Genomic DNA, 15,664 nt, shown 5'->3' with positions numbered 1-15,664 from the left:
TTGGATGTGACATGACCCAATGGGACCAAACCCTGGTGCTGCTAGCTTGCTCTTGGTGGTCAGCATGCTGCCTTTATAGATTGTAAGCTTGCGAGCAGGGCCTTCTCACCTCTTTGTCTGTTTTACCCAGTTTGTTTCTTACTGTATTTGTCCCCAATTGTTAAACGCTATGGAATACGTTGGCGCTATATAAATAAATGATGATGGTAAAAGACCAGGTTGGCAGGAGAAAAGAGATTCCCCCACATTTGATATTCTGACCCAGTCTTTTTTCTTACAGCCAGCTTGGTGGCCACTAAAAACATGTGGCCAGTGAGTAAGAAAGCTGTACTAGGGCCCCTGATGTCGGTGGACCTGCCTTATTGCAATAACGCCAGACCCTGTTTAAGTAATATTCTGTGATCTGGTTCAACTTAGGAAATTCCACCCTAAACTGAACAGATGGAGGAAGGAGTTTTGATAAGAGGCACCAAAGTAGGTAAAACGTGTATTGTAACAACTTACAGCAATCTATTCCAATGTAATAATTTCCCCAGTCAGCACTGTGTGAAAGTTAAGGTAAAATGTGTACAAAGAAGGGTATTAGATACATGGCAGAGGGAGTGCTGGCAATGTGACCCTGTAACAAGGATCAGCCTTTGCTATTTGTAAATTCATAACTGGGATTTTTCACTTTTTTCAGCCATTATCCCAGATGAAATTAGCTTTTAATGACTTAAATGTAGAAAGCGTATTCTAAACAAAACCTGTTGCATCATCTTTGGGAAACTGTACAGGTAAATGTAAAAGATGTGTTTTTCATCTCTTTGTGAAATACATGCACATTGATTTTTATTGATTTAAAAGGCACTTTCTGAGGTACAAAGCAATTTGGCTGCCTGACAGCAGAGTGGGAGGGTGAGACAACTGACATGGGTGAGAACAGACTGGGGAAAGCTAAAAACAATAGGATTGCTGTATGACTAAACTGAAGTGAAAGAGCTGAACTGAGGAGATAAGGAGAAAAGGTTCATATTGCTTCATGCCCCTCAACAGGCGCAAAGTGTACAGCATATAGTAGATGTGGAAAGTCGAAGGTCATAATTTATCCACAACTTTTTTTTTTCTTTAACATAATATTCATTCATAGTGTAAGGATAGGGCAAGGAATACTCTTCAAGATCTCATTACTTTGCTGTGTGGTAAGAAATAACGCAGACATTAGCCTCACGTTTATTGTTTAGTTTTGCCACCTTCTGATACTGCTGGTGTATCTTTTGGGGCTATGTTACCTAGGTTAGAAGTCTGATAATCTTGGGCATTTGTAAGAAATAGGAATGTATCCTTGAAACCTCATGTAAACAGCACCAATTTATCTTGTATGTCTCCTTAGGCTGCCTTTGTCGTCCCTTCCTGCTGAAATGCTGCATACATTTATAAGAAGAGAGCAATTTATTCTACCAATCATTAAGCATGAGTACTGATTTCTTCTAATGCTGCCAGGCACGCTCAAAAAAATATAGTAAGATGATTGAGTGGCGCAGCCCGCAGACCTTGTAATTCTGTAGGCCATAGCCTATGTGGCCTTTGCACAGATACAGGTCTGCATACCATTCGTCTCCATTATTGCACACTTATACAGTGAAAATCAAAGATACAGCCAGTCAATTTCCTTTACCCTTAAACCTTGTGTAGATCAAATTATCTTGTAAAATTTCATAATTGGTAACTATGGTCTGAATTAACATGCAGTTCATCATGAGGATCTTAATAAGAGGCTATTTTAAGAGCAGCATCCTATAGTATGTATTTGTTACTTCAAAGCAATGAGTCCAAAACACATCCTGCTGTGAAAGGTGAGATTTACAAGCAAGCATCCAGAATGGTAATAAAGGAGAAGAACAACAGAATGTAGCAGTCAGGTATAACATTTTTAGCCAATGAGAAATCAAGATGTACTGTAGATAACATGACGTTTTCTGCTGTGATAATATAGATATAGTGGGCCTGGTTCATTAACAAACACAAAACAAACGTACTGTGCGGTTTTAAAATAAAAAATGTGCATACATCGGGTATATAAACGTCCGTATTCAGCATGGAGCTGATCTGATAATACATCTGTTGATGAATACAGATTTAGGTCCGCTCTGCTCTAACAGACCAGACACTGCAAGATACGTCTGATACTTGTGTGGAATATCCAGTCTCAAAAGAATGCACAGAAAAAAAATCAATTATTGTCACCTGTTGATAATATATTTTTTAAATACATTTATTAGGATGTCCTTATTGTCTACTGTACATAAAGTAAAAGTTTACAGTTGTTCCTGATTGCAAACACATGTTCTAGCATGTGTCACAAGATCAGTTTAGGGGTGCCATTTCCTGGGATAAACAGCTGCACTACCACACCAGTCCAGTGCCTTGGTTTAATTAGCAGCTAGTTTTATTAAGCAGCTCCAGAAATAAACAAAAACAAACAAAATATAAACAAAAGTCCTAGCCTGTGCAGCTCTAACTAATGCAATTACGAATTTTATTATTATTATTATTATTATCATTTATTTATAAGGCGCCACAAGGTTTCCGCAGCGCCGTACACAATACAAACAATGGACAGTACAGGGAATAACAGTACAAAACAATAAACGAGTAGTACCAAGACTTCAGAGGCTCCAGGCAAGGCAAATATATGGAGGTTGGAGCAGAAGAGAAGGTAGAGAGACAGGAGGGAGAAGGGTCCTGCTCATACGAGCTTACATCCTAAGGGGAGGGGAGACAGACGACAGGCACAGAGGGTGTCGGAGGAGGGGAGCAAGTGCTCCCCTCTACTGAGGAGGAGCGAAGAGAGGAGAGAGACCATTCCATCTCTCAAGTGTAAAGTCCCATAGACGTAAAATAACAGACCGAAAGGTATCAATGGCAGTGTCTTTCAGCAGGCCTCTGACCTATTCCCCAGGTAGTGAGTGACCGAGAAAACATCCTCACAGTTTTAACAGCACCTTACAGGTGAACTCCTGAGTACCGAGCAAGCGGCTAGCAGGTTGGAACACCCAACATTATTATTTTAATTAATGGAGCGCACCCTTGTCTCTCCATTCATAACCCCAGGGACCCTTACACCAGTTTTTCCATCAGTCAAAATAATCTTTGGAAAAATCCTTCCCAAACACAAACAATATCCCTGGGATTTTAAAGCAAATAATACAGAAACCCGGGGCATATGTATCTCCCATTTACCACTTCCCCTTGCTTCTGACACGCATGCAAACACAGCCGCCGTCGCTAGTAATTGTCACTTACACCTTACCTGTTCCTGGTGCATGTGTTTTACGATTGAAAATTACGTACCTTTGAAATGCCCAAAGCTTGAATCTGAAGCTCCTGTATGTGCTTTAGCTGGGCACGCATTACTGTATATTGACTACATGCATACGCCCAGTCCCCTCCCTGTTCCGCCCCTGAAATCATAGGCTGTAGTAAGAAGATGAATTAGATGTTTCTGCTTTCTGTGGTGTATGGGCCAGTTCTAGGCATGCGCAGAGTAACTGTGCTCCTTATATGCAACATATCTTCATTTAAAATTCCTTATGGAATCAGGCCCAGTGTCTTTAAAAATGTATGCTCCCACCCCCGACATTTCATTTTCTTACATCATGGAATTAATATCATTTGTTTATTACCAATGATCAGCACAAAATACTCTGTAATGTCAAATGAAAAGCTAAAACTTTTTATTAAATAACTATAAATGAAAAAATATAATAAGTGTTTGCCGCCTTTTTAAAACTTTAAAATAAACCTTGGAGAAATTAAATTGTGAAAGGTTAAAAAAGAGTACTTGTCTTTTCATGTAATTAAATTGATTTAAAAATAAATATGCCTGTCTGTAAACTGTCCCACAGTCTGTTAGTGCAATTTCCAAACAAGAGTTTCATCATGAAGCTGAAAAAACATTCAAAGCAAATGTGAGAAAAGGTTATTAAATAGCACCAATTAAGTGAAGGGTATAAGAGGATTTCAAAGACTTTAAATATATCCAGGATCCATGTGTAACCAATCCTAAAGACGAGAGAGAGAATTTGGTACATTATCTTGCCTAGAAGAGACCATCCCCCAAACTGAGTATCCATGAGAAAAGGACACTTTAGGTTAGGGAGGTCTAAGTCAACTCTGACCGAGTTTTAATCTTCCATGGCAGAGATTAGAGAAACTGTTATAGAACTTCATAACTCTATGTATGAGTCATGGGAGGGTGGCAAAATGAAACCAATGTTGAAGAAAACACACATGTAACTACAGTTTGCCAGAAAGCATGTGGGAGACCCTTATTCCAAGTGGTGTAAGAGTCTATGGTCTGATGAGACCAAGGAGGAACTTTGTGAGTTCTCTGTACAGCGTTGCGGAATTAGTAGCGCTATATAAATAGCTGATGATGATGACCTCGGCTTGGCACAAGCCTAACATTGAACATCTTCCCAAGAACACTATTCCTACCCTAAAGCATGGAGGCAGGAGCATAATGCAACAACACTCAAAAACTTATTAAAATACAGGGCAAAAATGGATGGAGCAAGAAGAAGAGTACAAACTGGTAAGTTGTTTATGGGGCAAAATTTCTCTTGCCATCCGACCCCTCTTTACTCTGATATAGACTTTGATAAGCCAGTGATATAGTTTTGATCAGGGCTAGTCGTGAGTAGAAGTTACTGCAGTGCTGACCTATCTCAGTAATACAGTGATATGATGTTCACAAGTATAAGCAGAAGTGACACAGGGGAGGGAGGCAGAGAAGTAGAAAAATTGGGGTAGACATAAAGGAGTAGACAAAAACATGAGAGGGAAACGGAAACAAATATGAGACATGAGCACAAATGTTGGCAGCCTTCCAAAGCAGGACTGTGACCTTAAGCACACATCAAAAGCCACATTGGCGTGGTCCAGTCAAAGCTCAAATTCAGAATCTGTGGAATGATATGAAAATTGTTGTTAACCAACTGTCTCCATCCAATATGATGGAACCCAGGAACTATTGCAATTTGCAAACACTGCAAAAATTGTGCCCACATATACAAAGCTGGTAGAGACTTACCCAAATAGGCTCACTGCTGTAATTGCAGTCAATGTTACTTCTACCAAGTATTAAAAGTATGGCGTGTCTGCTTTCTATTTGATCTTTGGAGTTGATTTCTTTAAATCACAGACTATTGTTAATTTTAGTGAAAATAATTCCAAAATAAATCCATTTGGTTCCATGATAAGACTGTAAAATGTGAAAAAAAAAGTGGTAAATAATTTATATAACCACTGTATGTATAGCAGTTTTAATCCTGCAACACGTAATCACAAAACACATCCTGGAAATGGCATAACCATGATTCTTGTTAATTTGACTCTGTTATTGATATGTCTTATAAATTAACATCTAGAAATAGGTACATTGTGCTTGTACAAATAGATGTTTAGAAAAGTTGTCTGCAATGCCTACAGCAGTACTTGATTTAGCTGTTATTTCTGCAAGACATTCATGAAGCAAATTGCACACAAACTAGTTCTGTAGAAATAGTTTACTGTAATGACATTTGGGTTGTGCCGTTCCAAGAAAGTCAGCCATTTCCCAAGGAGGTGTTTGTGACCTGCTTCAGGCAGCTCTCATGTCTACGTTACCATGACCTCTCTGTCAACTCTGGAAAAAAATAGCTTTTTGTTGTACAGCTCAGAAAGGTTTATTAGCTTCACAACCATAGACTGAAAATATGAGTAATATTGAATTTGCCATTTCATAAATTGTATATTGGTAAAATGGTTGATGATTGGTCAGGTAAGAGCTCATTCAAGAAAATCTATGTGGCAGATCCATTGTCTTCATGATCTCTTCTGGCGTCAGTAGGCCCTGTAAGTACAGTCAGATGATGACTGAACACACAAGGCAACAGGAGTCGTCTTCCAACTGCAATTACCAACATATGATGATAGGGCACTGGCTCATTTTGGAACCATAAAGTATTGATATTGCAGCATTAAAGGTGTAACTGATAGATGGTTATGCAATATCATATAAATACATTAAAATTAATGTGTGCAAAAAATTCAGGTCATCCGCCGACAACTGCAAGGAAACAAGTACTGTTGTGTTAGAAGTCCAGTTGGTAGCAATGTGCTTAGCTGTTGGGGAAAAAAAAGTCAAATGCAAGTGCAAAGGAAAGAGTACTAAGTAATAACTGAATTAGAAAGCATACCTCCCAACTGTCCAGATTTATTTGGCACAGTGACAATTTTAAGGGACTATCCCATCAGTCCTGACAGTCAGGATTTTGTTCACGCTGTTGGTAGGTTTGTCCTGCTCACCACCAATCTACCCTATTGTTTGTCACCCTTTTGCACAGTGAGAATATCGGGAAGTATTAGTAAGCATGAAAACACTGCACTTGAAAGTACATGATATTGCTGCTCTTGTAAATAATCCATTCATTACAATTGCACATGCTTGTCTGTGGCGTTAGTGAGGATTTACAGACACAATGCAAGAATTTGCATAGTAAAAGTTTTGAAATGGGTTCAGGGAGTAATGTCTGGTCTATTTGCAGTAATTGTTTTATGCCACTAACTAAGCATTTGAAACATCACAAGAGGCTTAGTGTTGCATTCCATCTGTAGGGGAAGACATTAATCTCAGAACACTGTGTGCACTGCGCTCTTTTCCTGACACTGGATGCCAGCTGTGGTTGTTTCTGTTTGTGCCATCTCTCTTATGCCAACACGTTATCTCTGATTCATTTTGCCCATGGCTTTGGCTGTCTATTAATGACATACTTCTGACAATCATGATCTTTGTTGAAAGAAAGGACAAATATGTTAATAAGTGGATTATATATCTGAAATGATAAGCCGGTGATGTAATAGGAGTCTGTAAAGAGAACAGATGCGAAGATATAAGGACATTATAAACATACAGTATAAATACAATTAATAAAACTAATAGTCCCTAGATTGTAAGCTTGAAAGTAGAGTCCTCCTACATCTCTGTCTGTCTGTATTACCCAGTATTGTTTTATTATTGTGTTTGTTCCCAATTATCAAGCACTACAGAATTTGCTGGCGCTATATAAATAAATAATGATGATGATGATAGTGTCTTTTATTCCAAATTTATAGTATGTATTGTAATGCTCTTCAGTGTTTGGTAGGGTCATCAATGTATCAGATAAAATACATATGTAATAATAATAAAAATAAAAAAAGGTTGCATGTTAATGGCAATATTGAAAATACTGCATTGCACAATTTGTACAAAGAGAAGTACAGGCAGTTTCTAAGACTTTCTCTATTGCTAAAGTTGTAAAGGAAATATATTTAGTGGGATTTGTTATTGTAAACCCTTCACAATGCTGACACTTAACACCTGGACAGCACATTTCCCTGCCTGCTTACAATGTATTTATAAAGTAATTTAAAGTAAAAACTTGTATTTTCAGAAAGAGTGATTGTTAAGATATTCGGCAGGAGCAGCTAGCTTTCCAGGGGTTAGTGCTGATTATTAAGGCATTAGAAAATTTGGCTGTAATTTTTCTGACTAACCTTTCTTGTCCTTCCTCTCTCCATTGTAGCTAATTCTGCTTCAGGCTGCTGCTGTTCTGTCTGTAGACCTTACTAGTCCTAGTGGGTGATGTCTGAGCATCTGTAAAAGATTCTAACATTCGGCTAGGTGTGTATTGCTTTCTCTCTCTTCTGCATGCTTTGTATGCTGTCACCTGTGTGACACTTTTTATCCTCAGCTCTTCCAAATATCTCTTCATTTGTGTTCTTTGTCCCTGAGAGTAGAGCTCAGCGAAATTGCAGAGAAATTTCGCACTTATGAAGTGTTCCTGCAGAACAGACTGACAGAGGTACAACGTTCCGCCAATAGTCATCCCGTTCAGCATCAGCTTTTTATCACCATTCCACAAAAGGCCAATCTGCACTGCGTTTGTATAACTTCATATTTCCCTGAACTTATAGTCTATGAATAGAGCTGGGATGCCCAGTCAGTACATACTGCTGTGTGGTCTGGTTGGGTTAGGACTGGGTACACTTAAAGCCAAATTCTGCTGGCAGAACATGATATATCTCTCAGCCAAATGCAGAATAAGGTGAATATTTTGCTGAACATTTTTTGAAAATTACGCTCATCTCTACTCAGGAGCCCGATTTATGCAGTGCTCATTTCCTATCCATAGCGATAAGTCATTATTCTTGTTTATTCATTCTGGCTGAAGAGTTAAAATGTACCAGCCACAGGGAAAACAGTTATGTTATAAGCAAAACAAAAATTCATAATGCCTTACAGTTCAGCAGTAAGTAGTAAAGTGACTGAGGTATGAGGCATTATTGTGATGTCTATATAGAGCCTAAACAATTTTTAATCTGAATATTGGTACAGACCAGAAGAATGGCTGCCTTCTCTGTATTTAGGTGGCAGGTACACATTACAGGATAATTCTAAAAGCTGCTGTTTAAATTATTTAACCACCTTGTGTTCACTAATATTGATGAGCTCTCCTTTATGTCACCCATCATTTATATTGGAGGACTTTGATAAAATGGGGCACATTCAACTTCCCACAACCTTGGCACACAATTACACTGCTTCAGTTCATATCAGTGCAGCAACTATTGGCACTGAGACCTTGAAATGTTAAAGTGGCAGCATTGCCTATCAGTGGGTAGATCAGATATTATGCTCCATGGTGGCATGCTCTGCAAGTCATGTCCTGTACTGTGGAGGTAAAAAATAACCAAGAAGCCGCCACTGAGTCAGATGAAGGAATTCTCCCATAAGAGTAATTTTATTCCACAACAGCCAAAGTGTACGATATTTGGGGGCTCTGCCGTTCCACAGGTTATCTGAGGATAGGGCAGAGGTACTAGAATATTGACTGTCAGCTTCTTAGGGGGGGGTGTATAATTTATAATATTGGAACCAGCAATGGAGGTCTTGCAATAAGCAAGCACCAGTTATTATATGGGTGAAGCTACTTGCATACCAAGAGGGCCCACCAATACATACCTGCCCCTTATGGGGGCCCCTGCTATGTTCTTTTGTGAGGGCCAGCACAGTGAGGCTTCCGGTTCTGGAATCAGAGTGGTTCTTTTTCACAACCACCTTTAAGGAGTGAGGGGTGGTTGATTTTTAGAAGCAATTTTTTAAAAATGTAGTTATCTTTTATAGATAGTTATAAGTGATTTAATACCCTCAGTACAAAACAGATTGCATGCTTTCTTTGTTTTTTCCTTGCCTCTACCATGTTGACATCTTTTCATGTGCTCCATAATATTCTTGTTATTGCAAAATCTAGCCTGATATTTCCACTGATTAGCTACACTATGTGTGGAAAATCCTACAAATCCTGCATGGTTTGTTCCAAGGGAAAAGGTCTTGACTGTCTCTTGTTTGTTCGTACTTGTTCAGTGATGTTACTGTTATGTGGGCATGCAGGCTTCATCATACCGTCCTAAATACCATGCATGCAAATACTCATTATCTAACATTCTGGAATTTCAAAGGACGACATTCAACATTTCCCTTCAATAGTACACATTCTTTGCTTTTATTTTCTGCTTCTGGTTTTCAGAGTTGTACAAATAATAATAAACAAATACCCTAAACACATACACTAGTACATATTCCAAATGCCTAGCACTAGTTCTGCAGTAATTCTGCTTCATTGCAAAGATGGAAAGCTTATCTTCATATTGTCAAATTGATGAGATCTTTAAAGAGTAGACTCCACTTCCAAAAAAACCTATTATCTTTATGTTCTATAACTTTACATTGTTATTTGCACAATGAAAATGAATTTGGAATATGCATGAAAATTTAATGTCAAATAGAAGCTTATTTTCTCCTTAAGGGATTCATACATCCCCAAGAGTTTGTTTTACTCCTTAAAGTAGCAGCAGTTTGCTAATGCAAGCCAGCAGCAATCATTTCTAAATCTTTTATAAAATAGCTGCCTTCCTTCTTTCTGTAATAACGTATAAAAGAACACTTTTGTGTTTAAAGAGATAAGCTAAAAAAATGTATTGGCTTTTCTGAAGCATAAAGAAGATAAGTATGCTGCAAATGTAGGGAAAATCTATGTTCACTTAAGGTAGAGTCCCCCTGATTTGAAATGCAACTGTAGATGTAATTGTCTCATCGCATGTTGTTTAGAAAGACTGCTTTGTGTAATTGTACTTGTACTTTGAAGAGCAGCTGTGTGATGATGATCTTCTGATCTTCCACCCTTCCCCTAAACCTTCTTGTTTGCCAGTTACCAGAGAGACTTCTTTTACAAACAACTATGGATGACTATGACATAAGGTCTGCTGCCAGTATTCTGGCCTCTGTCAAAGAGCAAGAAGCTCGCTTTGAGAGGCTGACCCGCGCTCTAGAAGAGGAACGTCGTAATGTCTCACTCCAACTTGAGCGAGCCAACGTGCCCTCGGAACGAATGAGCATGTGCAACATTGGCAACGGGCAACCCCTAGCCACTGCATGGCAGCAACTAGTTCTGCAGGTAACAGCCTGCTTTGTATAACCTATAATCACTCTCCTATAAATGTCTAATTACAGAAATTATTAACTGTCATGTAAAAAGATGGAAATATTACTTTGGAAGAAGCAAATATAATTGGACTACAGAGGTGTAACTAGGGGTGAGCAATAGGAGCCTAAGTGTCAGACAAGGCATGAAGCAAAAGGGCACAATATCAGGGCAATGTAGCTGAAAGTAATGCTGGCAATGTCATTCTAAAATTAAGGTGAAATCCACTATGTTTTTTTTATATAATGCATGACACCACTCCTACAGTACGTTTATAAATGGTATACTGTACAATAGTTCTATACTGTACATTAGTTTGCCTTGGGTGATATGGCATGGTGAAATTTCAGGGTGAAAGAGGGGCATTATTTGGTGAAAAATGGAAGGTGGCCTACATTTTGCATAGTGGCGGGGTGGGGTAATTTTAAAATTCCTTGGTCAAGGCGCACAAATTCCTAGTTACACCTCTGTTGGTGTCCCTACAGATGTATGCCTACCCTGTTCCCTCCGTGACACTATTCTTACTGGAATACAACCATATAATACTAAAACATCCTTAATGAATATGTTTGAAGGTTGTGAGATTTGTAGTTGCATAGTTGCCACGCATCCCTAATTTTCAGGGTAAGTTCTAGGTTTTAAAGGATTGTCCTTCATAGTCTCTAGAAAGAACCATATTTCTCAATATTGAGCAAGTGCATGGTACAATTATTTTGTATATAAAGTACAATTCTCACTATGGGCCTGATTCAGTGAGACGTACTGTAATTTGTGTAGTGTATCTTAGCAGTTTTATGCACTACACATGCTCAGAAAGGGAATATATGCAACTGCGGCTATTAAGACCTTCAACTCTTTACCACTTGCAACTCCTTAATCCTGAAGAGGCGTGATGGGGGAAGGGGTGTTCTAACATAGGCAATGTACAGTAAGGGTGGGTCCAAACAATTGCTTTCTTATTCAGACTGGGAGGTAGTCATAGACACTACTGTAAAAAAAGGTTTTATTTGCTTGTGATCAGGGACAAGTGTATATAGCGGATGATGATGATGACGAACACCCGAACTAGCAAATTGATTGTAATTAGAGGTTTGCTAATGATCTGCAGTTGCTTAATGAGACTTTAGTAGTCGAAGTTGTTCCTGTTATATTAGGTAGGTTATCAAAATTTAAATGATGCTTCATAGCAATTACATTTGTAATTATAAAAGGTAAAATTAAAATCTATTTCTACATGTTCGCAAATTAGACATAAGTGTCTGAGGGGTGTGTCTGTTGTCAAGCTGCCGCACCTGCTATTTTTTCCAACTTAGACACATCTTCAGCTTTGAATACAGCATACATTACACATTAACTTTTTCAAACGCAAGCCACGCTGAAGCTAGTGTTACACTGAATCAGACCCTTGTTTTTATTCACATATGTTTGTAGTTTTATATGTAATGAATGTTTATCCACATTTTTATAGGTATGCATATTCAAAGTCACCTACAAATTATATTATAATTGTGTTTTGCTGGGAAGTGCAGTGTGCTAAATCTGCTTTGTTGCGCTTAGATAAACAGCAACTTGGCTCCCTCAGTGAATGACTGCAACTCTGATCTGCTAAATGGCTCTTCTGATTACCTAACATGCAACACAATGTATGACTGCTAACCTGAAACATTGCTTTATTTAAGAGAAATCACTAACAAATCCAACAATAACATTCCATTAAATGTGTGAATGAAAGCCTTGCCTCTGATACTCTTCTCTGATTCGTGGGTTTAGCTAACTACTCCAATGAATAATTAATTTGAGGCAACTGAACCAGAAGGAATAATGGTAGCTAAAGAAGAGAATGCGACTTCCAATACTGTATGGGAAAACCAAAATAGTGACCCACTACTTAAATCCGTGGCAGGATACTATTTTCAGTGCATGCTTTTGTCATGTAAATCAGTTATTACAGTCATTACAACGGTCCATTTTGTGGATAATCCTAACTTTAATTATCAGTTCACAAATTGGTGCTTAATTTGGCGCTTCTCTTTCATATAACCTGGTATTTATACTGTGGCAGAACCATTGGTGCAGCAGGTGCGCGGCATCGGGCCCATGGAGATAATGGGGCCCGCTGCATGGCAGATGCAGATGGTCATTGGCCCCAGTTCCCTTCTCCCCACCTCCTTGCACCGGGGCACACAGCTTGCTAGTTCCACCTCTGTATTTATATATTTATACAATACAATGTTTTTTTCAATAATTTGTTTCCCATTGATCCATATGAATGAGAAAATTTATGTCGATATGTGCACTTCAATCCCATATAAAACAATATAAACAATCTAAATCAAATCAATATTTGGTGTGTTCACCCTTTGCCTTAAAAACAGCATAAATGCATCAATTCTTCTAGGTACATTTGCACACAGTTTTTGCGGGAACTCGGCAGGGAGGTTGTTCCAAACATCTTGGAGACCTAACCAGAGATCTTTTGTGGATGTAGGCTTGCTAAAATCCTTCTGTCTTTTCATGTAATCCCAGACAGACTTGATGAAGCAGTACAATAATGAGTGTCAGCAGGCAACAGTGAAGCATGGTAGAGGTCCCTTGCAAGTTTGGGGCTGCATTTCATCAAATGGATTTTTGGATTTGATCAGGATTATTGATTTCCTCAATGCTAAGAAATACAGGCAGGTACTTATCCATCATGCAATACCATCAGGAAGGCATCTAATTGGCTCCAGATTTATTATGCAGCAGGACAATGACCCCAAATATATAACCAATGTCGTTAAGTACTATAAAGAAGAACAAGGAGACTTGGAAGTGATGATATGGCTCCCACAGAGCTCTGATCTTAACATCATCGAGTTTGTCTGGGATTACATGTGTAACGGGGCAGATGGTTGGCACCCCAAAAGTAGTATAAGGAAGGATTCTACAGGCCCGGTGGTATGGTAGAGAGGCGAAGGTCTCCTCAGTAGTGTTGGAATAAAACAAGGAACACATGGCTAAAACTGCATAAAAGCGTGTCCTCATGCTGGATGATAATCACAAAAGTCTATAAAAGTCTTTTCAAAACAATTTTAACCTTATATGCAAGGAAAGTAATCAAACAGGTTAACAAGACATACAAATTAGCTTTGCAGTACTGCCTGGATCTGGCAGGTAAGATACATCTAGTGCAGTGATGGGCAAACCAGTCCTCAAGGGCCATCAACAGTTCATGTTTTTAGGATTTCTTTAATCATGCACAGCTGAGTTAATCTATTTGGCTGGGTCAGTAATTATCCCACCTGTTTCTACAGACAGAAATCCTAGGATTTCTGTCTGTAGAAACAGGTGGGATAATTACTGACCCAGGGCCCGCTGCATGGACTGACTGCAAACATCCCTCAGGACAACAATTCAGCCATGGATTCAGTGGCTCTTTATGGGAAGATCCCACATTAGTTCAGCCAGCAGTCACACACATCACTTCCCTCTTGCCAATCCATTTTTGGCTCCTCCCCCCTTTCCTAAGAATCTCCCTGAAGCCTTTTAGTACATTCTTGAGCTCTAGAGAGCAGCCTGGGTTGTAGTTTGCAGTCTGTCCACCCAAAAATAGCCAACACAATTTGCATTTAACTTCCCAGAGGCACTCTAGGGAACTAGTTTTCTGAATGAGTGCATACAGTAATATACCTGTGATTTGCAGTGTATTACACATGAAGAGACAGAAGGATTTGAGCAAGCCTACATCGACAAGCCTACATCTGTTGTTAGTTCTCCAAGATGTTTGGAACAACCTCCCTGCCAAGTTCCTTCAAAAACTATGTGCAAGTGTACCTAGAAGAATTGATGCTGTTTTGAAGGCAATGGGTGGTCACACCAAATATTGATTTGATTTAGATTTCTTTTCTGTTCATTCACTTTGCATATTGCTAATTGATAAATATAAACTATTAACACTTCTCTTTTTGGAAGCATTCTTACTTTGCAGCATTTTTCCACACCTGCCTAAAACTTTTGCATAGTACTGTATATCCCTCAAAACATGATTATATAATATATATATATATATATATATATATATATATATTCCAATAGTTTTCACTTAATCAGACAGGAGAGGGGGCAGTAAAGATGGCTATGACAGGTGGCCATCTGAACCAATGTAATATGAGGGATTATCACTGTAATATGGAAGATTGTGTTGTGGGCATTATGTGAGTGAGCAATGTAATTAGATGGCTAATACCATAAAGTATGTCCCATATTATGCTGCACTGCAATTCAGGGCGGCACAAAGGCTGAGCAGCACACAAATAGTGTGGTGCGCAGAAAAAGAATAGGGGTATATTTCCTAAACTGCGGGTTTGAAAATGTGGAGATGTTGCCCATAACAACCAATCAGATTCTAGTTATCATTTATTTAGTACATTCTACAAAATGGCAACTAGAATCTGATTGGTTGCTCTAGGCAACATCTCCACTTTTCCAAACCCACAGTTTAGTAAATATACCCCTAGTACTTGTTAAGTGATAGACACGCCCTTTCTATTGGATGATCACGTCCCCTTCTCAGTCAATATACATGGAAACAACCCTCTAGAAATCCTGCATTTGCCCCTGGTGAGCTAGGCACACTTACATGCCTATATGGGGGTAGATTTACAAAGAATCATGTTTGGCTTTTGTTTTATTCCGCCACACATCACAACCAGGTTAGTGCTCCAAAACGCTGTATATACTATAGGGCGGTTTGAGGCTGGGATGTTAAATGAATGGCGATGTATGGCTGATACAAGTTATTATAAATAATTATAACTTCTATTATCAATAAAATAGTATTACCCGGTTAATATAATTATATATTCATATTTCCCCATGATGTAATGCAATTATATTGCCCCTTTAATATAATGAAATATATTAAAGGGGCAATAGAAGTTAATTATAAATTGATTTTGCCCTGTAATCAATAAATAATAATTTCCCTCATAATTTATATGTCAGTGGTGCCTCCTCTTATGTTCTGAATGGCAATATAGCTCAAACAGCATGCAGTATGAGCAGGGGCTGGCTGGCAGACTTTAGCCCAGCGGGCAAGCACACAACACTGGCCCATAAGGAGCGAGCCCATCCTTAAA

At 38.7% G+C, this 15,664-nt stretch overlaps 1 protein-coding gene across 9 annotated transcripts in view; it reads left to right on the top strand.

The window, feature by feature from the left end:
• Positions 1 to 15,664, top strand: part of ARVCF (ARVCF delta catenin family member) — an 803,654-nt gene that overhangs the window by 360,852 nt on the left and 427,138 nt on the right. For 8 of the 9 annotated variants that reach the window (XM_075216612.1, XM_075216556.1, XM_075216570.1 and 5 more), the window contains 2 exons: positions 7,590 to 7,687; positions 10,275 to 10,520. The exons of the other annotated variant lie outside the window; for it this stretch is intronic. In XM_075216612.1, coding sequence (XP_075072713.1) covers positions 10,305 to 10,520 — 216 coding nt within the window. In that variant the 5' untranslated portion in view covers positions 7,590 to 7,687; positions 10,275 to 10,304. The remainder of the gene's footprint in view (positions 1 to 7,589; positions 7,688 to 10,274; positions 10,521 to 15,664) is intronic. 9 annotated transcript variants of the gene reach the window in all.

The sequence above is a fragment of the Mixophyes fleayi genome, chromosome 1, assembly GCF_038048845.1.
Source record: "Mixophyes fleayi isolate aMixFle1 chromosome 1, aMixFle1.hap1, whole genome shotgun sequence".
Classification (NCBI taxonomy): Eukaryota; Metazoa; Chordata; class Amphibia; order Anura; family Limnodynastidae; genus Mixophyes; species Mixophyes fleayi.
This window is presented reverse-complemented; position numbering and strand designations above follow the sequence as displayed.